At 41.6% G+C, this 25,351-nt stretch overlaps 1 protein-coding gene across 4 annotated transcripts in view; it reads right to left on the minus strand.

Annotated features, from left to right (window-relative positions):
* The window catches only part of HDAC4 (histone deacetylase 4), a 129,824-nt gene that overhangs the window by 39,351 nt on the left and 65,122 nt on the right, over positions 1 to 25,351 (minus strand). For 3 of the 4 annotated variants that reach the window (XM_081205325.1, XM_081205323.1, XM_081205326.1), the window contains exons 6-14: positions 24,259 to 24,379; positions 21,491 to 21,612; positions 15,647 to 15,778; positions 14,116 to 14,228; positions 9,653 to 9,769; positions 9,361 to 9,559; positions 7,183 to 7,421; positions 3,170 to 3,424; positions 1,616 to 1,802 (exon numbers count right to left, since the gene is read on the minus strand). In XM_081205325.1, coding sequence (XP_081061451.1) covers positions 1,616 to 1,802; positions 3,170 to 3,424; positions 7,183 to 7,421; positions 9,361 to 9,559; positions 9,653 to 9,769; positions 14,116 to 14,228; positions 15,647 to 15,778; positions 21,491 to 21,612; positions 24,259 to 24,379 — 1,485 coding nt within the window. The remainder of the gene's footprint in view (positions 1 to 1,615; positions 1,803 to 3,169; positions 3,425 to 7,182; positions 7,422 to 9,360; positions 9,560 to 9,652; positions 9,770 to 14,115; positions 14,229 to 15,646; positions 15,779 to 21,490; positions 21,613 to 24,258; positions 24,380 to 25,351) is intronic. The other variant, XM_081205324.1, reaches the window with a different exon arrangement.

A 25,351-nucleotide genomic window follows, 5' to 3' on the forward strand; every position in this document is an offset into this window, starting at 1 on the left:
AGCAGTTTGAAAGCACGAAGTGCAAGTAGATAAATTGGTACCGCTCTGGCGGGAAGGTAAACGTCGTTTCCGTGCGCTGCTCTGGTTTGCCAGAAGTGGCTTAGTCATGCTGGACACATGACCTGGAAGCTGTACGCCGGCTCCCTCGGCCAATAAAGCGAGATGAGTGCCACAACCCCAGAGTCGGTCACAACTGGACCTAATGGTCAGGGGTCCCTTTACCTTTAACCAAAAACACAAAAAATAACCTGGGCAACAGAAAAAGGATGGGCATATTTTTGGCATATTCTGGTGCTAGTGTTGAATTTTCTTCTCTCTTCTACTGGCATCCAGTGAGAAGAGACAACAGTTCTAATTAAATCCAACCGGGGGGGGGGGCATTGAGAGAAGGGAGGTTACAGGGAACCATTCAGAGGGCCATCTTCGTAGTCATGCTCACCCCATGGAACGCCATTCCATCAGATGTCCAAGAAATAAACATCTATCAGACTTATAGAAGACATCTGAAGGCAGTACAGGGAGGTTTTTATGTTTGAAGTTTTTTTTTGTATTTTAATACTTTGTTGGAAACTGTCCAGAGAGACTGGGGTAACCCAGCCAGATGGGCAGCATATAAATAATAACTTCATCATCATTACCATCGTGTGAAGATATAGCAAGGTTGTGTCTGTGTCTTGGTGCAAGAAGGACCCCAGCCCTAACCCTGCCAGAAGCCTCCAAACCACTCTCCCCGCTGCCCACCCATCCACATCTTTTCTTTTCTTACATCTGACCACTGAAAAATACAAATCTCACCATGCTGGAAGGAAACAGTGTTCCTGAGAATATTCAAAATATATTATTTTTAATTCTGGATTCTGTTAGCCAAGAGAGCCCTCCCATTACTGGTTACTCATTCCTCTTCACAAAGGAGGTGGGGGAAGAGAGAACTGATGGGGGAACAGGAAGGGGATGTGAGGGCTGCATACACCCTCCTCATTTTGAAAATATTTGTAGAGGGTGCTTGCAAAAGCTCTCAAGGTTTTTTGTTTGGTTTTTTTCTTAGTATTTGGCCAAAACGTTTGCAAAATTCAAAAGGTTTTCAAGTCAGAGGTGGGGGTGAAGGAGGGCTACGCCACTAAACAGTTTTCCAAGAAGAGCAGCTTTTAAAAGTTTGTTTTAACCAAAGGATGAGCAATGGTCATGCTGAATGTAGTTTGATAAGAACCACAGCTCCCACGGGTTTTGATGCTTTCTACCAAAAAGGTTTCAAATATGATGATTTGTTATAATTTTGCTGACTGGCTCAAAAGACACAGGGGTGAAATAGGACTTCCAGAGACAACTTGTTGGGGGTTTTTCATTCTACTGCCTTTGACTCTCCTCTTCCTTACCACCTGGTTCTTATCAGGAAATTCTGCACCATACCAAGATAATGCTGTTGTGTGTGGTTTTTCTTTTTTTTGGGGGGGGGGGGTTCTGTGCAAAGGAGGATACTAAACTGCTTATGGCAACTTTGCCTCAATGAAGCAAATCCTGACCTACACAACTACTGGCAAATACATTTAGAAGGCTAACTGTAACAAACTGAACTTACGGTGAAATTTAATACTGTGAGAATAGTTCTGTCCATTACCTGTTGTGAATTGTGGCTTGCAGGGTGGTTCCTGTACAGACATGGGAAAGTTGGCAGAGGCAGGTGAAGACTGGGCACGAGAAAGTGGCCTATGTCCTCCAAAAGACACTGGGATGCCAGCAGCTTCCACTGATGCCTGGTAGTTCCTCAGCTGAAGAATCCGTTGCTGTTCCAGTAGAAGTGCTTGCTGTTAGGGAGGATGAATTGTTATTGCAAACACAAATTAAAATGATACAATGAATAAAATCACTGGTGCAGCTACAGAGAATCAGAATTGTAGAATTGGAAGGGACCCAGGGATCATCTAGTCCAGCCTTTCTCAACCTTGGGTCCCCAGGTGTTTTGGGCCTGCAACTTCCATCATTCCTAGCTAGCAGGGCCAATGGTCAGGGGTGATGGGAGTTGTAGTTCAACAACATCTGGGGACCCACGGTTGAGAAAGGCTGATCTAGTCCAATGCAGGAATCGCAACATGTGGCCCACCATCCAATCTGAAACCATACCAGATCCTGCTTAGCTTTGCAAATGTGCTAACAGTTTTATTGCTGCACCACTTCACATGTTAAGCCTTTTACCAGTGTTCCCTTAAAAAGAGTATTCAGACAAATGGGTACCACTCATATATCCTGTTAACATTTTGTTTATGAATGCGGTCTTGTTTTTAAATGGCAGTTGAATTAATTACCTTCTCACCAACCTTTCTAAAGAGGAGGAGGAAGAGGAAGAAGCAGCAGAAAAAGAACATCTCAGATAATAATAAAGCTAAATAGTCCAGGTTTGGTGGGACACAAGCAGCAAATCCCACTCATTTTTTGAGTGGAGAAGGAGAAGGAGAAAGTACAGCAAGTGGAGAAAAATGGCAAAATAAGGAGTATGGGAAAGAGATGTGACAGAGAAGAACAGATCTCGACAGATAGCAAGAAAGAGAAAAAGTAAAAAGCGTAAGGTCCGAGAAATTGAAATGAGTCCCAACTGCTTGTTGGGCTTAAGAATAATCCTGTGCATGGAAAGGTGAATGATCACTCTGCTAAATAAACTTGCATTTCAGTGTAAGGCAGAGTTCTTTCCTATGACACCGCTTCGAACACTGAGAAGATTCAGAGCCGTGCAGTCACTATAAACTCAATTATACGCAATAATGATTCATATTAGGGCAGAGATTTGTCTCAATGGGCATGAACTACAGGTTGACAGCCCATGCACATCCTTTACCTTTTCATAAAAATGATTCAGTCATGAGGGGTCACACTTCCTGAATACGGTAAATATTAAATATGAGTGCCTGTATATGATGCAAATACAGAGGAAGGAGAAAGAAAATGTGTCCATCACTTCCTTTTCCTACATTTCTCAGATGAAACCAGATGAAGTCAATTGCACAAGCAGTGCTCCTGCCTCTTTTTAAAACGTCTAAACAAAATCACCTTTGTTTCAATTATTAAATGTCTTTTATGTGGTTTATCTCCATTCAGAACAGCAAACAAACATACAAACCTCCAGAAAATTTTCATCAAGTAACATTAGCATGCTGCCATTTATTGCACTATGTCTTACCTGTCTGAATAGCAACTCCTGCTCAGCTTGCCTCTGCCCTGGTTCCAGTTCTTGTGGCAACTCTCCATCTTCATCGCTCTCAACAGGTTCTTGCTTCACCTGGACCAGACTGGCCAACCCTTGGACTTCCTTTTGGTTTGATATCCGCTCAATATATGGGTCTTCTAAAAATGCCTGGTGTTCTCGCAGTTCTTCTTCAGTCTCTTCAGGATGGCTTTCATGCTGGCGGGAAGACTCATTGGATTTTGGCATAATCTGAAAACATTCCTCAAATTTTACCACTGAAAGTGTGACCTCAAGAGTCAAAGCAAAGTCTAATCAAAGAAACCATTTGCAATTGTAAAGTATGGGAGAAAAGTAAGTTTTCCTGCCATTTATAACCAGCTTACTTCTTATAACAAACTCTAAATTCCTAAACCAGATGCATGTGATATATTTTAAGCAAAGGAATAACACGATAGGTTGCTCATTTTCACAATTGTTTCATTTAACCACTCAGGCCCTCAAATGATTTCACAGCCTTTAATTAGGGTGTAAACACCTGTGTTCAGGCGACACTGAGAAAGAGACACAGACGTGCTCTTAGCATGTCTTCTCCCCCCTCCCCGCTTGCCACCAGACTCCCCCTTCCTGCATTGCTCCAGGTATAGCTGATCGGACGCAGGACTTGATCCAGCCAAATCCAGGGTCAAACCAAGTTGGCTTGATTTGGTTTGTGATTAGGTCACATCTGGTGCCCAGCTCTACACCATACAATCAGATTTAGCACATGGACACAGATCTTGCCCTGGCCCAAACAGGCTCCCTGGGTGAGTTGCAGATCTCTCCTACCTTTCCACTATGTTGGACGCTTTGCATCCAAACCACTGTGTATCCTAAACAACTTATTTGGCAGAAAATGTGGGCATCGAAAAAGGAAACTATATATTTTTAAAACTACAGTATTTTTCCGTCTATAAGACGCCCCCTATTTTGGGGGCCTCAAAATGTAGAAAATAGGGGGCTTGAGCTTTGGGGGAGGATTATTTGGGGGGAATGCCAAAAATCGCTCACCAGCCAGAACGCAGCACACAACCGCTTGTGTCTCTTACAATTGCAATTACAATATTGGGCTCGCACTTCGTTCCGACGGGTGAGCAATTTTTGGCATTTCTCCCCCCCCCAATCAAGCGGCCAATCGCCGCTTTGTTTCAGTTGGTGAGCAATTTTCGGCATTGGCCACTTGATTGTTGGGGGGGGGGAATCTCAAAAATCGCTCATCCGCCGGAACGCAGCACACAACCACTTACGTCGCAGCTGCCTGATCACCACCATTAGCCCTCCTGCTTGCCGATGCAACAGTTGCCAATAGACAGCTGCCCTTGTCGCAGCAAGCGGGAACGTGACTGGCGGCTGCTGGTGGCGATTGGGGAGCTGATAGGTGGTTCTGCGAGTTTTTAAGCGGCGACTGGCCACTTGATTGTTGGGTGGGGGGGAGAGATGCCAAAAAGCGCTCACCCACTGAAACGAAGCGCAAGCCTGAGTTTTTTGAGAGCCAGTGTGGTGTAGTGGTTAGAGCAGTGGACTTGTAATCTGATGAACTGGGTTCGCGTCTCCGCTCCTCCACATGCGGCTGCTGGGTGACCTTGGGCTAGTCACACTTCTCTGAAGTCTCTCAGCCCCACTCACCTCACAGAGTGTTTGTTGTGGGGGAGGAAGGGAAAGGAGATTGTTAGCCGCTTTGAGACTCCTTCGGGTAGTGATAAACCGGGATATCAAATCCAAACTCTTCTTCATCTTCTCATCCATCGGAACAAAGTGCGACCCCGAGATTGTAAGCGGCAATTGTAAGCGAAGCGAGCGGTTGTGTGCTGCGTTCTGGCGGGTGAGCGATTTATGGCATTTCTCCCCCCCCCAACCGATCAACTTACAATCTCGGGCTCGGGCAAAAAACCATTCGCGCATCCCGCCTCAGCACTACCGGTGTATAAGACGAGCCTAAATTTTGAAGCTTATTTTTGAGTCAAAAAAGCTCGTCTTATACACAGAAAAATACGGTAATTAACAAGGCAATCCTAAAAGTTTCTACTCAGAAGTAAGTCACATTGAATTCAGGTAAGTGAGGTTAGGGTTGCAGCCTAAATTAGAATGCTGCCTCTGTTGAGCTTTTCACAGCCCACTCGCTATTCCCTGACATTATCTGGAAGCAAGATGGTACCAACATGTGAAGCGGCTGAACCGACAAACAGTCAAGTGGCAGGGCAGCCAGATTATTAAGCAGGGGAGGGCAGTTAGTGACCATCTATGTGACCATTTGTTCACACCAAGGAGTCAGGCCAGAGACAGAAGATTTAAGGGAATGAGTGCCAGGTGTAACATTTTTGGCTCATGTGTCACCCGATCCCTCTGACCCAGTAACTTCAATGCTACCCTTTGGTCATTTCAACTGTGACATTAAAGCGTAAGAGAAAGCAGGCCAGCAGCTTTTTCCTCTGGCCATAGTATCACAGATAACGAGATGCCTGAATTCCATCACCAAAGGACCTTGGTCAGCTTCATATGCATTTCTACTCTTCCCTTTGAACATTTGTCTTAAATGGGTTCTTAGTTATTTTCAGCATAATTATGGGACAGGACCTAACCCACACAGCAAGCAACTGCACACAGCTATGATGGTACAGTGTTAAGGTTCTCTGCTATAAGACAAAACTAGCAGACTGAGAGATTTCTGCTATTGTATGAGGTTGAAACACTGGGAACTGTCCGTTGAAGCCTGAAATTGAGATAATCAACAGTCTAAATCCAGGTTTTAAGCTACTGAAAGGGGGGGGGGGGGAGATAGTCTGCCTAGAAATAATAAATCTGATTCCAGGAAGGTCTGCATTCAAGCTTGAATAAATGAAATCTTTTGACACATATTTTGTTGCAATACTAGCTATAGGATCTTTAAAACTGACACAAATGAACTGAAGTATATTTACTTTCAAAGAGATTGCATCACCCATGTCTTCTAATAACCCTAATTTTAAGCTTTGCTTCACAAAGTATGTTTGTAGAACAGCAAATGAAATCTCCATGGAAATAATAGCTCTAAACTACATCAGTATGCTAATTTGAATGAAGTCCAGGTCTGGCACATGCATAGCAGTGGCATATTTCCAGAAGTACAAAAATGACGTCAGTGGCTTGTGTAATCATCTTGTCTTGCTCTGTTCTATAAACAAAGTGCTCCCCCCCCAATTGTCTCTCTTTTTCTCACTGGAAAAAAATTTACACGAGCAGCCAAAGCTTTAGGCCAATATAACTCATTCTTGTGGTGGTTTTAGTCAAAGAACAGCAATAATCTATCTACCATAAATGAAACCACAACAGTTTGAAAGCCAATCTGGTTACTGATTTCACTCCAATTGTAAGATGCCTATAGTAAGGCATGGGGAGAGAGGTGGGATGGGGAATAAACACACACCTAAAATCAGGATGTTCATGAATTATATGTCCATTTGGAAATAAGCTTATCAGCTTACTCTCTCAAAAGGTTCTTGGAATTTTAGACATTAAACACTTACATAATTCTTTCAGCCTTCATATACCTCATAAATATTAATAGTCAATATACAGAATCCTTTTAGGAGGAGAGGGAAAGAAAGTGAGCAGCAAATGGCCTTAAGAAGAAGGAGTCTGTCAGGCTTTCAGCTGTGAATAGAATTCAAGGATCCCAGGTGCTAATTCAGTATTCAGAACAATGGTATTCTGGTGAATGAATTAAGGAAACATACACACTTCACTCAAATAAGTGACTTTCAATAGAATCCTTTTTATTTCCAACTACTTAGTTTTAGGAAGCCAATTTTGTACACATTTCTAATGTCTAATTTCCCCCTGTGTTTTCTACGTTGATCCTAACAGTAAGCAATCCCAAGGATGAAGACAAATTGACATTACATAATTATAAGCAGTACATATTAGAGCAAAAAAAATTTCAAAACGGGGGCATTAAAATTGCATGAGTAAGAGCCAGCAACCAGCATACCTACCTTGTTAATGTGCAGCTGCTGCTGCTGAAATTGCTGTTTGTGTTTTTCCAGGAACTGCTGATGTTGTTGCTGGATCACTAATTGCTGGAGGGCCTGTGCATTCTGGGGAAGAGGAGCAGACTGTGTGCGCCCCAAAGGGCGGTGTTGCCGCAGTTTGTGTATGGAGGGAGAGAGTCGATCTGTGCCCACCAGGGACTGCGCATGGAGGGGTAGTGCCCCAAGCCCTGAAAGATACCAGTCTGAAGATAATATGGGGGAAAACAGCGGAGAAGAAGAAAGAAGAAAAGAGGAAGGGAGAAAATAGCTTTTGAGTAACTCACACGGTAAGAACGTGTGCTATTAAGCCAGCCACCGTGTTATGTCATGCTGCTGAAAGGTTTTTAAAACAACAGAGATGAAGATAAACAATGAGACACAGTTTGATGTTGACTCAGAGTCAAGATTAGCTAGACAGCAATATGAGGAATAAGTGAGAGCTGTCCTGGAGACCTTTTTTCCCTAAAGACAAGTGCTGTCACACTCCATCACAAGTGTCGTTAATCAGCATATTTCCAACCTGCAGACACCCCAATGTGTCCGGCTTCTATTCACACAGTTTACTATTTGTGTACTCTACAGAATGGGCACTGAATTCCAGAGCAGGAAGCTCAACATTTTTCATTAGTGTGGGGAGAACATGAAAAATGGCCAACTGATGAAGCAGTACAGTCAAACCTCATTTTGCAGACGGGATCCGTTCCGGAGGCCTGTCCGCAAGCCAAAAATGACGCATGTCGAAGCGCCGCATCTGCGGAAGCATGTGGCGCAATTTAGCACTTCTGAGCATGCACAAGTGGCGAACCCAGAAGTAACCCATTCCGGTACTTCTGGGTTTGCCACGGACGATCGCCGAAGTGGGCGGAGGAGGATGCAGAACGATGTTTGACTGTATGCAGATAGTGGGGAGAGAGAAAGTTCTTGCCATCCTTTACAGAACTAGAACTCAACGTAACTCAGTGCAACTGACCAACAGCAAAATGGTCCATTGTCAGCAGGTGGCATTCTCAAGCAAATGCCGGAGCCCCAAGGCCTGGGCTCCTGGCTGGCTGGCGATTGAAAGGAGCACTGCACACCTACAGTAAGCTTTCATTTTGATCTGTTCCTGATATAGCACACTCTGGTGCAACATTACATCAGTGGCATGGGTGATGGCAGTAAAATAGTGGTTTGCTTGCTCACTGCTCCTCCGTGATATTTCTCTTAGCAGCAGGCATGATATGGATACAGAAATAGATGTAGATATACAGAATGGGGTCAACCTGCTCCGGTGCAGGTAGTCTACCTTCACTGAGCCAAGTTGAGTCCTTCAGTATTTCCAATGCTTCAAAGTACTGAGAGAAGCACCAAGCACCATACCCACGCAGTAAGTTATCATTTTAATTCCTCCCCAATCCTCCTGGACACAGTGTCACTTCAGAGTGATGCTGCATCTGGGGCACTGGAAGAAATTAAAATGGCACTTGCTCGCTGATGTTGTCTGGTGCGCCTTAACACAGCTATCACTGCAGTAGCCCATCAGCGGCAGGATCCCATCAACCCTTGGCAGGGGGAACTCCCGGCACTTTTTATTATGCTCCTCTTTCAAGCCACTTTGTGTCCACCCTAATCTCTCCTTTCCACATCCACCATGGACACAAATTATTTCCTTTGTGCATTCATTATCTGTATTCTCTTAACTTATCACACTTTGGTCTGAGATAATATGCTGAGAGACAAAAAATGGGCACTCCATCCTTGTAGAAGCCCTTGTCTCCTTCTTTCCTGACATGCTGTAACTGAAGTCTTCATGAATGTGCTAACTACAGATTTTCTCACTGCATCCAAATCAAGGAACTGTAGTCAGGATTGGATAAACTAGGATCAGAAATCAACTCCAAACTGTGGTTTCAGATTCTGTAATCATAGGCCCCAAATTTAGATGCAATGGGAAACTATGATTAATTAACCCAGGAAAACTTCAATCACAGCACAGTGAGAAAAGAAAGGGGCAGTGAGAGGTCAGCGCACACCGGCACAAGGTTTGTACATATCTCAGTTTATTAAGTTGAGATATGTATATCTGAAGCTAGCCTTTGGCTTTTGGCACGGACTCTGAGGAACACACACATGCTTTTTCAGTAAAACTCTGGTTGTGCTCACCTGGGACTAAGGGGTTTTGTGCAGTTGGTTGTTCCAGTAAGACCATGTGTTGAAGAAGAGGGTTGTGTGCAGTTCCCCCATCCCTTTCCACTGCAGAACTGCTCAAATAAGGAGTGAGGTGGGTGCCAGGAAACAAGGAGATTCGTTGTTGTAAGGGTGGAATAGCAAGTCTTTCAGCATCCTGCTGTCCTGATCCCCCCTGCAAGCATATAACTGGTAATACATTGAGCTTATGAACAGTTAATGTAACAAACAAAGCCCCCCAAAAAACTTTGCATTAAACATCACTTACACTGGATGGGGCAGTTGCAGGTAGTCCTAACGTTATATTTGGCAAGGAGGGAGATGTGTACAAAGGAAGCTGCGTTACTGAGCCTTCACGATTCACAAGTCTATGAGCCAGGTTGGTCTGAAAAGGGGGGGAAATGGTTGCCTCAGAAGAAAGGACAACACAAGAACCACACACTTCATCATCATCATTATCAGTCTGTAAAGGAACGTAACATTAAATACAAGGGCAACTGAATTGGAATTGGAATTACTGGTGATCAAACTGTGCTGAATCTTCCTCAAAGCCCAATGCACCTAGAGGGAATAGGATTATAATCATAAGGCTAAATATACATTTTAAGACAAAATTGCTGCATGACATTGAATGAATGTCCAGTTTATCTAACTGTAGGCAAAATCAACTACAGTCGTACCTTGGAAGTCGAACAGAATCCAGAAACCAAAGCATGGCTTCTGATTGGCTGCAGGAAGCTCTTGCAGCCATTCAGAAGTCGTGGAAGCCCCGTCAGACGTTTGGCTTCCAAAAACAGTTCACAAACCAGAACAGTCACTTCCAGGTTTCCGGCATTCGGGAGCCAAAACGTTTGAGAACTAAGCTGTTTGACTTCCGAGGTACGACTGTACTGTATATGCCAGACCTTGCAGGTTGCACCAATATACTCATCACTCAAGTCAGTGATTTTTATCCCAAATACGTAGGAACACAACAACACATAGACATGTGACATTAGCTTGTTTCCATATAACTAGCCACTGTTTGCAATAGCAGCTACTAAACTTTGGGGGGGGGGACAGTTGTTGTTTACAAATTAATAGATTTACACAAATACGTTGTAAAAAAAATATTAGAAGGAATTTTAATATTAATCACCTACTAATTTGAATCTGAAGTTAGCAAAAGGTTGCCTCTGTGTGCACAAAGAGGCTTTTCTGCTCCCTCTTTGCTACCACACTGCAAAAGGTTTACCTAACGGTAAGCCATCCAGAGCAGCTTGTCAGGTATCAAGGAAGCTGAGGAAGAAAACCTGGTGCATTTAGAAGTACTCAAGTGCTGGGGTAGGAAAAGGGGTGAAGATCCATATCATTCACTGAAGCCAGCCTTGATTTTTATTCATATTATTATATTATAATGCAAGGTTATCTTACTAAACTAAATCTATTGGATTTAATTTTAAAATCATAGAATTCCACTGGCCTTGAACCATCACTAAAGAGATGTGGGCTTGATTAATGGAGAATATGAAATAAATTTGTGACATTTGATTACTAATCATACATTTCAAAGAAGCAGATATGTATAAGCCTGCTCTCAGTGCACTGTAAAAAGATAATTATAGGGGGAGAAATGCCAACCTTTGCAGCACTGAGTATGGCGAAAGAGTTTCTAAACAAATTTGTTGATTTCACCCAGTAGCAAGTCATCATCTTTACTTTACTATCATCTATTCAACAATACATCACTTGAACACTTTTGTAATTACATTTGTGTGTATTTCAGACCATTTTCATCTCAGTGCTCTTCTGACCAGAAGCTTAATACTATTTCTCATGAAAAATGCTTTAATGATTGGCTCCCAGCATAACCAGCAGGTGTTACAACCTTAACACTTTTCACAGTAATTGCAATTTTATGAAGTACTGTGTGAAATGTAAGTCTAATAGCACCAATTTTAATGTGTTGGGCAAGCTGAAATACAATCTGTAATTGATGCCAAAAGCAACTTCATGTGTATGATCTGCTTCATGTTCATTAATTTCTGTGTCAGAATACTAGTAAAAAAACACTGATGGAATGTTATGTTTTAAAGATAAAAGCTTCAGTTTCTGTAAAAACATAGCTATGGTTTTTAATATATTGTAGTTCACAGAAAATACCTATTTGTTACATACAACTTAGAACAAACATATGTAAAAGTCCATTATCAAGAGTACTCAGTGGCAGTAATGGCAAAGAAGAAGACCTCACCTTTACTATTCTCTCCTAAGGATGCCACCCAATGGAGTGCTTCCAAGCTCTTCAAGGCCTGTTTGGCCCACAGAGAAAAGTGAAAGAACCCTCATAGACATGATGTAACATGTCTGCTAAATATTTTGATAAAATAAAGCATATCTGTTTTTGACCGCTCCGTGATTCTCAGAGGAAGGGCGGTATATAAATGTCAACAACAACAACAATCTTTGGCGATCACTCGTTGCCGAGTAAAATTGTCTTCCATGAATATGGTCTTAACAGTGAGTCCGTAAGTGACTGTGGAGGCCAATTCTGGATCCACATGTCCTTCCACAGTGGGGACATTGGTTTCCGGGCGGGAGTTGATCATGGTGTGGATTTACCAAGCGTGCCATCCTCTTAGCCCTTTGCGTCCTGAGTTTGAGTGTCTTCAAAGCCCATGACACCTTTGGTAAAGGCTATTCTCCAACTGGAGCGCTCACAGGCAACTGTTTCCCAATCGTTGGTGTTTATACTACATTTTTTAAAATTTGCCTTGAGACAGTCTTTAAACCGCTTTGTTGACCATCAGCATTACGCTTTCCATTTTTAAGTTCGGAATAGAGTAGTTGCTTTGGAAAACAATAATCAGGCATCTGTACAACACGATCAGTCCAACGAAGTTGATGTTGAAGAAACATTGCTTCAACACTGGCGATCTTTGCTTCTTCCAGTACACTGATATTAGTTTGCCTGTCTTCCCAAGTGATGTGTAAAAATTTTCAGAGACACCGTTGATGGAATCTTTCGAGGAGTTGGATATAATAGCAGTGTAGTAAAGGTGTTGCGAGGCACACAGCCCACTATTTATATTGCTCACTATTTACATCTTACAGCTGACAAGAAGAGGTTGACTGGTTGAGTCCAGGAAGTGGTGAATGCATCTTTACAAGAGGGAACAGGACCAGCTGCCTTTCAAGAGGTGACTGTGAGGCTACTCCTGGAAGTGTCATCCCTGGGCCATGAGGATTATATTGTCTGGTCTCTAATATCCCCTTCTTGGGCAAAGGTGTTGTGCTCACTTTTGAATGAGAATCCTTATCTGGATACATTTCAATCTGGGTTCAGGTCTGGTTTTGGCACACAATCTGTTTTGGTTCTCCTGCTTGATAATCTATGTTGGAAGAGTGACAGGGCAAGTGCAACCTGGTTCACCATCCTGAACATCTCCGTGGTCTTGATGCTATTGATTATGGAAGGGGCAGCTAACCTGTGGTTCTTCAGATACTGATGAACTATGATACTCATCATCCTATCCTTCTGTTTCTTATAGTGAATTTTATCTCTAAAAGACTTCTTTGGGGAAAATAATCCCTGACAAGACTGGTTTAGGCTGGTAGCAGTGGGACCACTGGGTCTCACCTGAAGAGTATTTCTCCTGGGTGGTGGTCCATAAAGAAGACTATTATCTCCACCTAGCATCCAGGGCCAGGAAATGCATACAAATTCCACATTTTATAACATTTGTTTTAGTATTTTAAAACTGTAAAGCCCCTTTGGTGCCTTGGCAGAAAGGCAGTACATAAACAAAACAAATACTATTTTAAAAATACCACCTGTGGAATGTGTCCATCTCCAGATTAGTTTGCCATTTACCACAATCATCCTAAGATCCTTCTCTGGGTGCCTTTACTTTGTTTCCACTAATTTTGGCTCTTCTGTTGCATGTGAACCTTGGTTCATGGTTTAAACTCCTTAGTTCAAAGCAAGTCAGCTTCATGACCAAGGGCTTAAAGATAGCTTGTTTTGAAACTGAACAGTTAGTGATAAACTATGAGCCCAAGTTTGCAAACAGCCAAGACTAGAAAGCAAAGTAAAGGCTATTGAAGAGTTTCCCTTAGCTGCACGGGAGAATGGGGAGGGGCATGCAACCCGTATCTAATTTGGACTCATTTCAGCTTGGGGAGCGTGGAGAACATCTGGTCTTCCAGATGTTGCTCAACTACAACTGCCATCAGCCCTAGCAAGCATGGCCAGCGGCCTAGCGAGGATGGCAGTTGCACTTCAGCAATATCTGTAGGGCCAAAGGTTCCCCATAACTGGTTGAGCATGACATGAAGTAAGGTGATTGAACAAGTCATACTGTGAATATTTATCTGGAAAGGTGACAAATATTTGAAAAATGGAAATACCCAATAATAAAAATGGGTATGCACAGTTTAAGCTGTATGCACAGTTTAAATAACACTGCAAACAGTGCATTTTTTACCAGCTTTTGTATTCAATCTTCTTTTTTTAAAGATACTTTTCAGAACTTTGGTGATTATACAACTTTCCCTTCACAGGCAAAATCTGTAAATATTGACTCACTGTGACAAAAATGGAAGCATACTTAGGTTTTTCACATTTTCTAATTACAGTATATTCTTAAAAATTTGTAACATCTGAAGTAAAGTACTTTGCTCTCCATAATCTATAATGCAAGTTGGTGTACTGTAGAAAGAAACACAAATGTGCAAAGCAATGTATTTTACCTCTGCCTGGAGATTTGCAACTGATCCAGTAATTCCATTCTCAGTGCTTATGTTACTGGAACTATTATTTGGAGAACTAGGGCCAGATCCAGGAGCGCTGTTGCACGCAGAGTCTAAAACACAATGAAAACCATTTATTAATGCCACTGTCATGCAATCATATTACAAAATAACAGGATTTTCTTAGCATTTCCACTAAAACTCAACAAACTTATCAAATTAACTGGTTTTTTTTTAACATAACTCTGCAAGTATTCCAAATACACACAATATTGTACAGAATTAATTATACAATTACAAGTCAATAAAGTAATTGACAATTTATGGTAAGAATTATCATTATATCGAAAAGCTACAAAGAGAGTTCATATTAAACAATGGCATGTCAAGATATACCATCAAAGAGGTGACAACTAAAAAATGTTTTACTTACGGTTACATAATTTGCCTAGCATTTATTATTTTCTAGTAAATAAATAATGTAGGAAGCAGTATGGGGGCTGCATGGGAAGAGGACAATGGATGAAAACCACCTTTTCCTAAATAAATCTCTCTCCCTTCCACAAACTTGTGTGATGGACACTCTGGATTCAATTCTACAGCTCTAATTACAGTGGTACCTCGCAAGACGAATGCCTCGCAAGACAAAAAACTCGCTAGACGAAAGGTTTTTCCGTTTTCGATTTGCCTCGCAAGACGAAATTTCCCTATGGGCTTGCTTCGCAAGACGAAAACGTCTCGCGGCTTTGTTTCCTTTGTCTAAAAACAAAGACATGTTTTGTTTATAAAGTTAATTTATTTTCCCTTCAATTTTTGAACTGCTCTTTACAGTATGTGTGACTTTAAAGAGCAGTTAATAAACTGTTGTTGTACCAAATTTGGCTTTGTTTCGACTTTTTTTGACCATAGGAACGCATTAATTGATTTTCAATGCATTCCTATGGGATTTCGTGATTCGCAAGACGAAAAATTCGCTAGACGACAAAAATTGCGGAACGAATTAATTTCGTCTTGCGGGGCACCACTGTATAATAACTGATAGAGCTGCAAGGCATTAAAAATTAATATTTTCACTTCTGGTATAAGTGTTCACTTATTCTAAAATTATAGGAGAATATATTAACAAAAAAATCAAGAAAAACATGTTCTCTTATGGTCTATAATTCAGTTACTGTTTTATCTGGGCTATTTAGAAGCATCAGTAGAAATTACAGCTTTGGAGTTCAGTTTTTTAACCACTACCAAAATTATTGTAGCCTACTAGAAGAAAAGACACCATTCCCATATCCTATATATACTGACATCTCAGAATTTGAATAGCCACAAACCTCAAATGGACTAACTCTGGGAGGGTAAGGGCAGAAAAATACAACAAATTTACTGAAAGAGAGTCATTGCTCACTGAATAATGGAATAGGAATGCAAAACATATAGTGATTATTGCAATTATATAAAAAAAGACATAATATTTATACAACTTATTTACGTATTTTGTAATTTAAATTAAATTAGCTCATGGTCAGCAACCTACCTGTGACATCTAATGGGCGCTTTTTAAGAGCTGTAACTACAGGTCCATCTTTTCTTCGTAATAATGGGCTACTCCGCCTTTCTGCAACCTTCTGCTTTAACCTGGATCGCAATTTAAGATTGGGTTCAGATGCTGGAATAAAGAGAGCGACAAGGGAGAATATAAGCTTATCATATGCATAACAGTTTTCCAGTAAAAATATCTTATTTAAACAACCCTAACACTTGCTATACCAAAAACATAACATCTAACACAGGGCATGCTTACCACGGAATTAGAACAGCATCTGAAAGCATGGATTTAGAGAACATTTCAGGAAGACATTATGGACCAAAGGGTTTAAATCTGAGCAGCTAGTAATCTATTAAATGTATTTCAAATATTGCTGAAGCCCTCTCATGTAATTAGATAAGCGATCCAGAGTGGTTAAGAAAGCAAAAAACGACACCCTCAGCCATTATATTGCAATCCTATGCCCTCACTTCCTCTGCCCGTCAGTGCAAGAAACTTGGAAGTTTCTTTGTTCACTTGAGAAGGCCAGTTCACAAATCAATGTCTGAAAGCACAATCTTCTAACCAAAGTTAAAATAAATTATAGTTTCCCAAGTATGTACATATAATAATGGAATTGCTGTCTGTTCTAAAGGGAAAGTTTGCACTCTCCTGTTGCCTCCTCCTCCAAGCTAGTTCCCAAGTATCGTTCCTTAAATCACTGTTAGGTGATTGTCTATGTGTACTGGAATGAACATATTTTCTTGGTAGCATACTTTTGTTTGTTATGATCAAGTATGAACTTGATGTTAAACATTGCCAGTGCAATGGGGCATAGTCATTCTCCTGGCACTAGTACTGCTGTTGCTTGTTGGACTATTAATTTAAAATGCTAATTATTAATTAATTGGACTATTAATTAATTGGACTATTAATTTAAAATGCTAATTATTATTAACAAATTTGGTATTGTAGTGTTCAAAGCACTTTACATGTTATCTAACTGTAATCCTTAAACGACATGTAAGGTTAAGTCAGGGAGTAGTACCCAATGTAGTTCCCAATGTAGTTCCATTAATGCAAGGAACGGAAACTTCTAGCTGCACAATGGAATTTCACATTCCCCTCCTCTCCCTGCAACCTCCCAAAATCTGTTATGGGTTTTTCCCCAATCCTCCAGAGCAGATCTAAGGAGATCACAGTGGATGAGCAGGGAGAGGAGAGCGAGGGGAAGTTATGCTAACAAAACTACGCCATTGGATATCACCCAGTATTTGCATCCTCCATGTTGCAGGTGGAAGGAATTAGGACCGAGTGAGACTTGTCTAAGGCAACTTAGTTCCAAGATCTGAAGAAAAAAATTCTAGATTCCAAGCTCAGTCTCTTAGTTACCATGCTACACCAGCTCTTAATTTGGGTTCTATTTTAAAGTATGTTTAAAAACATTTTTACATGTCCAAAATCCAGGATTCGGCATGCTAAAAGATCTAGCTAAATTTAAATACATTTATAAAAAGGAGCTAAATAACTCCAGCCCCACTTATGAATCTACAATATATTGCTTTGACCCTAAATTGCAGTTTCCTTTGATACTCGACCATATACAAATATATTATACTTGACCATAGTCAATGATGACTCAGTGATAAAGTAGAAGAACGGGGGGGGGGGGGGCTTAAATTTGATGACAGAGAAACAAGTCCAAATAGACAATTCACTAGACAATACCATCAAGTTAATTATTTAAAGAAAAAGAGAATGCCCTACTACTATTATTCATTTTATTTATAAAATTATTTGGGAGTCACCTTTTTGCTCAAAAATAACTCACAAGGACACTTACCATTTTAAAACTTTAAAATGATAGGGCTGCAATTCTAAGTGCATTAGAATAGTTAAGCTCCACTGAAATAGACAGAACTTATTTTTATGTATATTGGTTTAGATGAGAATCAAGCTTTTAAATCACACAAATTATAACCATCCTATGGAGTGGCTTAAGTACAACACCACAAACATAGTGTAATAGAAACATGTCATAAAAACAGTAAACGTATAAAAACAGCAGAGCTACAAAAATTGAACCTTAGGAGTCAAGAAAGGCCTGGACAAAAAGGTATGTTCTTAAACCTTCACTAGCCAGCTAAGCTATTGAACTAGAAGCTTGTTAGTACCTGCTACAGGGAACAATATCTGAAGTAATTTCCTCCTATATTTAGGAATTTGACAAGATGTGGCATAATGCTCAGCAGAACCAGACTTGGGACCATGACCACAGCACGAAGTACAGGGTGGGCAGAGATACTGTCATGGTGTTTTGCGCACCACAAGGAGTGGAGGCTCTCACCGAATTGCACATCCACACTGCATTATGCACTTAAGGTTGCCATGCAATTTTTCTAATATGTCACTTAGTGCATTCATAAGCTCAGCATCAGCTTGCAGAGGAATATTTATTGGTAAAACATACTGCTAGTTTACAACCCAAACAAGTTTGTTTTTAACAGAAGTGTTAAAGTCACAGTAATTTGATCAGCATAGCAACAACACTTTCCCCACATTTTTGCAAAAATAAAACAGCATGCTGTACACTTTGCATATTAGAAATAATAGCCCTATTTTCCTGTTTTCTGGAACCACAACTCTTTGCAATAAAAGCTTTCTCTTTGTAAATAATACAATTAGTAAGTAAGTATACAAACATCCAGCTGCTCCATGACAAGATCTCAGGATCTTCACTATGAGATCTAGAAACTGACTAATAGAAAATAAGCAGGGCAAATCTTGAAGACTTCAACAGAGAAACGGCTGGTAACAAAGGAAAAGAAACTTGGATCACCAGCACCTGGAACCTAATCACAATCCAGCCTGATAACTATGCTCTGCATTATCAGCTAGAGAAAGGGAAAATAATAAGCTGCACTTTGAACCACAAAATGTGCAAGTCTGAGCCCCCCTCAAAAAAACCCATGATTAATAAATTATATATCAGCAGTACAGAAAGTTGAGCAGCACTTCCTGGACTTTCGCAGAAATTGTCTGGAGAAGAGCCTTCTCCTGCAACACTGCCATCGGTGGTAGACTCAAGGACAATTTCACAGACCATTTTTAGCCTTGGGTACGTCCCTGTGAAAGGGACGCGGGTGGCGCTGTGGGTTAAACCACAGAGCCTAGGACTTGCTGATCGAAAGGTCGGCGGTTCGAATCCCCACGACGGGGTAAGCTCCCGTTGCTCGGTCCCTGCTCCTGCCAACCTAGCAGTTCGAAAGCATGAAGTGCAAGTAGAAAAATAGGAACCGCTCCGGCGGGAAGGGAAACAGCGTTTCCGTGCGCTGCTCTGGTTCGCCAGAAGCGGCTTAGTCATGCTGGCCACATGACCCGGAAGCTGTACGCTGGCTCCCTCGGCCAATAAAGCAAGATGAGTTCCGCAACCCCAGAGTCGGCCACGACTGGACCTAATGGTCTGGGGTCCCTTTACCTTTACCTTACTCCCCTGCGACTTTTTCAACCAATTTTGTACACATCACTCTATTGCAAAGACTTTTGTACAACATTAGACAACGTTGTACCAACTCTTTCCCTCAACAGTTTGCAAGAAAATGACTGGGCCATGTGTGTGTGAGAGAGAGAGAGAGAGAGAGAGAGAGAGAGACTGATCCACATCAGTCTTACCAAACCCAGTTTATGTCTAATTTCTCCTTCAGACAGTGCCCAACTTTCTCAGAGAGGTCCTTTATATGTGACCTTGGATTCCCAGATCCCAAATTGGCCAAACCTGTCTTTACTAACTGGACATAGTGGAGACTTCCTTAGAGCCAGAGCTCCAATCCATTTTTGCCATTTTCACAGATTCTATGTCATCAATATCCTGCTTCTTAATGTTTTGAAATGGCCAGGCCCAGAAACTGGAGGGACTCTGTCCCATTTCCCCATCTACCCACAACACTTCTGTGTTTCCTCTGATTATGTGAACCAACTGCTTCAACTGAGAAGCTACGCACAGGAAACTCCCCATTTACACGAGTTCAAGGCACACATGACCAAACACGTGTGCATCACAGCAAACCCAGAAGTGGTACAGAATGGGGCAAAAATGTTTTGATTTCACACAAAAGAGTGTGGAAACGACGAAAATGGCACAGAAACAGCACCTGGCAATCCCACAAGCCTTTACAAGTGCAATCCCAGGAGTACGTGCACCTTTGAGGCCTGCAGAGGGTTAGAGTTTGAGCAAGGAGGTTTGGAGGGTGTTTGCAGGCATTTTCAATGCTTGCCCTCATATATGCAATTTCACTTAAACCTGTCGTGCCTCGTAACATAACCCCCATGTAAATGGGCAGTTGCCTGTAGTACGTGTTTAGATAGGGTGGGAGGAGTATGCTGCAGGTTTGCGGATGAGATTTTTGTCTGAATGCCTGCAAAAGTGGGTCAACTAGTATACCTGATCCAGTGCTGGCATTATTGTCAATATCAATCTTGTTGATGGGTTTAAAATAGGTGAAGTTTTTGTTGACAGTGACACATACGGAAATAGTGACACAATGGAAAACTGCCCACTTTTTAACACACAGCTGGATAGCTTGGAATTTAGCAGTACCAGAAAGGTTGACTCAGCACAATAGCTGTGAGAGGTGTTGCAAGAAGAGATTATTTCGAAATATCTTGGGTGCCCATTATAACTTTTGTTAATAGACAATGGCGATTACTTCAGCCACTAGTCATTCAACCACCTTAGATATAACTAACCTGTGCAGTGCTCTCCAAGGTGATACCAGTAATATGAGAATTGTACTCTGTATGTTTTTATATCAGTTTTAAAAAATTTAATCTTCCAGTTCTGCTGTCAAATTTTCACATTTAAAGTTATGCAATAAGGTGAATTTGCATGACTATACTTCCTTTTTTTTTTTTTACTCTTATGTTTTGAGTTTTGGTTGTGGGGGATGGTTCAATTTGATTAGTTGGTTCTTTGGAATTTTTTTTCTTCTATTTCTGGTCACTGCAAAATGGAGCTAAAGTGACTACAGTGGTACCTCGTGCTAAGTACTTAATTCGTTCCGGAGGTCTGTTCTTAACCTGAAACTGTTCTTAACCTGAGGTACCACTTTAGCTAATGGGGCCTCCTGCTGCCGCCGCCACGCCACCTGAGCATGATTTCTGTTCTCATCTGAAGCAAAGTTCTTAACCCGAGGTACTATTTCTGGGTTAGCAAAGTTCTTAACCCGAGGTACTATTTCTGGGTTAGCGGAGTCTGTAACCTGAAGTGTCTGTAACCTGAAGTGTATGTAACCCGAAGTACCACTGTATTACTACTTTAAGTGAGCAGCTTCATATAGGACAAGGGGATGAAATGCATATTTACCTGAGTATTTGTTTCAAAGCAGAGGCATTCCTCCATACCCTTCCACCCCCACCCATACGGCCTGAGCTGCGGTAAGCAGGTACACAATACATGGCCTTTTTGCTCAGGGCACAACAGGAGTGCCTTCCTGAGGGAAACCCAATTGCTCCAAAACATTGCCTTTACGCATGTAGGGACAGCATGGTTACCTGAGGCTGATTATTCTATAGTACTATATCTACCAATGTTTTGCTGACTTCCGTGTTCTTCTGCTGTGTCCTGTTAACTTCTGACTATGCTATTTGCTGTTTTCTTTTGAGATTTAATATCTTACCATTGTGTTTTTAATCTTAGCCACCTTTGGTGTGAAAAGAATGGCTATAAATATTAGGAAAAAATAAAGGCAAATATACAAGCAAAAGCACATGAATGAACAAAGATCAAATTATTTATGTAACTTTTTAAAAGAAATGTTTTAGAATGCTATGTGAACAGTGAAAGGTAGGACTTACCTGTTTTCCTGAGTGGAAAATCATCTTTGGAATCATACATCCCTAGCACAGGATGATTATAAGTGCCTGATACTCCGCTTTGTGGTGGAGAGCTCTGGTCAAGAGAACTATGCTGTGTTTTCCTACAGAAAAAGTGAGGCATTACTAGCCTTGCAGTTTACACTACTTTTCCCTTAAGCAATAAGCAAGATTACTGATAGTTAACATGGGCTTCACCGAAAAGCTTAGTTCCCCCAATGGCTGTACCAACCAGCTCTGATTGCAATCCCAGATTGAGTTCCTACTGGTGACAGGCGCCCAGTTACAAATCTGCAATTAGGGTTGCCATGAGAGAGTTGATGAAGAATGTCCTTTAAGGGCTTTGGCAAGTCCAGGCTCGAGGTTGTCACCTCATCCATCTATAAGTAAGCAGCTCTTGCAAAAATCAATTTGGTAAGAGATGCCTGAAGGCATGAGGAGGAAGCCTCAAAGCTCTCAAGGACCAACTCAATACATTATTTGACTGCATCTTTAGAGCTCCACCCTCCTACTGTGGGAGGGACTGCTGGTGATGACAGAGGCACTTCATGGAGATGCTCAGAGAGGACATTTAGTTTGCTGATCAGCTAATGTATAGACATTGGTCTGGTTAGGGTGAGCCACTTTTGGCAAAGGATCCTACTAAAAGACTCAGGGAAGGGTTTTGCTGTGCTCCAGAGGGAAACTTCATTGTCCCCTTTGGGCAGTGTTGCAGCTTCCCCATCTCCACTCTCTGTCCCCACCATCTGATAAAGAGTATTGGGAAGTTTTTTGTGTTTGACATTTTATTATGTTTTTTTTATTTATTTTGCTGGAAGCCGCTCAGTGGTTGGGGAAACCCAGCCAGACTGAGAATTCAGTCTGAAAAAGCTTGTTCAACAGCTGCTCAGTTTGTTCCTCTTCTCCCTAGAGAGCTGTTCTTCTTTCTCTATGAGACTGTGTCCTTACCAGGAGATTAATGTGAACATTGATCCATTGCTTGTGTTAGTGTGCCTTCATCCACATGAGTGTTTTCAGTTTTATGCTTCCAAATTTCTAACTTGATATTTCACAATATGGTTGATATAATGTATTTCTTACTTTGTACTGTTGCTCCCTCCCCTAAATTACAACTTCCCAGTTCCCAAGAATTCTCATAATTGTAGACATAGCCTCTGAGATTACATTCTCAAACATCTTGGGTACCATGCTTAAGGTCATGGAGATCTGAATTCATTTAAAATACCATCTCTTTTCCTATGTTGGGCTGCAGCTTCCTCCTCACATCATTTATTTTGTTATCACCAGGTTGGGCATCACTTTCCTTTTGGATGAGGCAAAGTAGGTGTTGAACAGTCGGCACCTTCTCTCAGTCACCCAAGAGCCTTTCTCTGCCTACTCCAGGGGTCAGCAACCCGCGGCTCCGGAGCCGCATGTGGCTCTTTTACACCTTTGCCGTGGCTCCGGGGCGGATACTAGCGAGGGGAGGAGGTGCATTGTGCGCCCTGACACTCCCCACTGTGGCGGGCGCTGTACTGGCTGTGACGTCGCATGGGGGCGGTGCGTGCGTTAGTCACGCACCGCCCCGACGTCACCTTCCCGCCCGCTGTCAGATCGCGGCTCCAGAGATATATTTGTTTTAAATGTCGCAATGGTTTTGCGGCTCCCAGTGTTTTTTTTCCTTCGGAAACAGGTCCAAGTGGCTCTTTTTGTCTTAAAGGTTGCAGACCCCTGGCCTCCTCCATGCAGAGCACCTGCCACTTGCTTCTTCTTATTCTTCTTGCATCAAACATAGCCAAAGACACTTTTTTAAAAAAAGATGTGGGTAGCGCTGTGGTTTAAACCACTGAGCCTCTTGGCCTTCCGCCTGGAAGGTTGGCGGTTCAAATCTGCGCAATGGGGTGAGCTCCCGTTGCTCTGTCCCAGCTCCTGCCAACCTAGCAGTTCAAAAGCACACCAGTGCTGCTGCTGCTGCTGCTGCTGCTGCTGCTGCTGCTTATTATTATTATTATTATTATTATTATTATTATTATTATTATTATTATTATTATTATTTCTAGTAATTTCCTCTTTCTTCCTAGACCACAACCTTCAACAGGAAGGAGTGATGGGAAAACCCCAAGGCCCTTTAGCTTCCTGTCCAGAGTTTCAGTCGCTTGCTATATGTCAAAGGCTGTGTCTGGCAATATCATGACCCACATGAATCAGAAGGATGGGGTTGTGGTCAGTGGGCTTTGTAAGTCTTGGCAACTTCTCTGTTACATCATGAATCTTTGCACCTGTGAAGGCAGCACACTTCCTGGGACATCCTCTGCACACTGCTGCCTCTGTCCCCCTCAGTAGGGAATCACCTACCATCCCATGATGTCTCTTCCTTCTCTGGGGAATAGCAGCACTTGTTCTGTGCACGGTACCTCCCACAGCCATTTTGGTGTATTCTGAAGTCTGTAACAGCTGTCCTAGCTCCTCCGGCCCAGAATCGGTGTCCGAGATGAGAACATGCAATCAAGAACGGACCTCCGGAACGAATTAAGTTTGTAACCAGAGGTACCACTGTACCTTTCGTAGGCACGAGGCAGGCAAGTGGACTTATTTTCCATCACATTCAAAGGCAGGTTACAACTGTTTTAGAACATGCTACCCATGGTTTACTCCAAAGGCTATCCCTTTTGAGTTCCAATTTGGAGCAGAGTATTTTTTCAAGCAGAAAGGGGAGGATGCTATCTAATAAGCAGTCAAAAAGTTGTTAGAAATAGGATGGGGCCACTTACCCATACCAGAAGCGCGGGTCATTAGAAATGCAATGGTTGAGATTCCGCTGGGCCAAAGCTTTTTTTTTATTTAAGACAAACTCTTGTAGCTTCATTTTTACTTCTGTGCTTGCCACTGCACCTGAAATACCAAACCCAAAGTAAATAGACTGAACTAGCACCCACAACATTAATTTGAGACCTACTTCATGAACTTACAAAAGGTTGTCTAAAGATTTCAATCAAACTCTTTCAATATTTTAAGCTATCAATAAAGAATTATTCTGTGCAATGAGGAGTGGTACACAATTACAACTGATGTTTGGAAATGTAAATTTAATCAGAGATTTATCTTTTTCCTATGAAGGGAGGTGCAGCTGAATAGGATTTTACGCACAAAATTATGCCTAAACTAAAGCACTTGTAGAAGCTCTTCCAGCCGCTCTGAATTAAAACCATTTAAGAACAGAAGTGTTGTACATACTCAGGGGTTTTTTTTAAAGTTACATCTGCAGGCAAAGGTTGAAGATGAATGGCTCATGTACAGAAACTGTCTAGGAAAACCTTCCAAATAAGGATCTTTGTTCACTATATCTGCATAAATATTTCCATTCACAGTCAATCATCTGTTTTGTCAAACAGAAAATCTGGCATCTAAGAAAGTTACATGTTTTCAAAGTCTAGAATTACATTTCTAGCAGCATAATTTCTCATCACTATTTACTTCACAAGATACCAGTCCATCAATGCACAGACAAATTCTTGTGCAGTGAGACTTCGGAAGAGCAACATATTGAAACTTTACAGTCTTGCCATCAGCAAGACTCTTTTCAGTCTCTGGGTCCTGACTTTATGTAGCTTTAATTCTAATGTGGAATAGCAACTTTCCACATTATTTATTATTAAATTTGTATACACCTACAGGATAAAATCACAATATAAAAATACAAAATCAAAATAGAAACAAAAACAACCAATATTCAAAAGTACTGCAGGGAACAAGAATGGGACTTATATATGACATGAACTGAAGGTCTGCTGAGTATTTTTAGGTAGCTTTGGTGGATGTTCAACCACCATTATTATTATTAGTAGTAGTAGTAGTAGTAGTAGT

The sequence above is a fragment of the Podarcis bocagei genome (genome assembly GCF_964188305.1).
Source record: "Podarcis bocagei genome assembly, chromosome: 1".
In the NCBI taxonomy this organism is placed as follows: domain Eukaryota; kingdom Metazoa; phylum Chordata; class Lepidosauria; order Squamata; family Lacertidae; genus Podarcis; species Podarcis bocagei.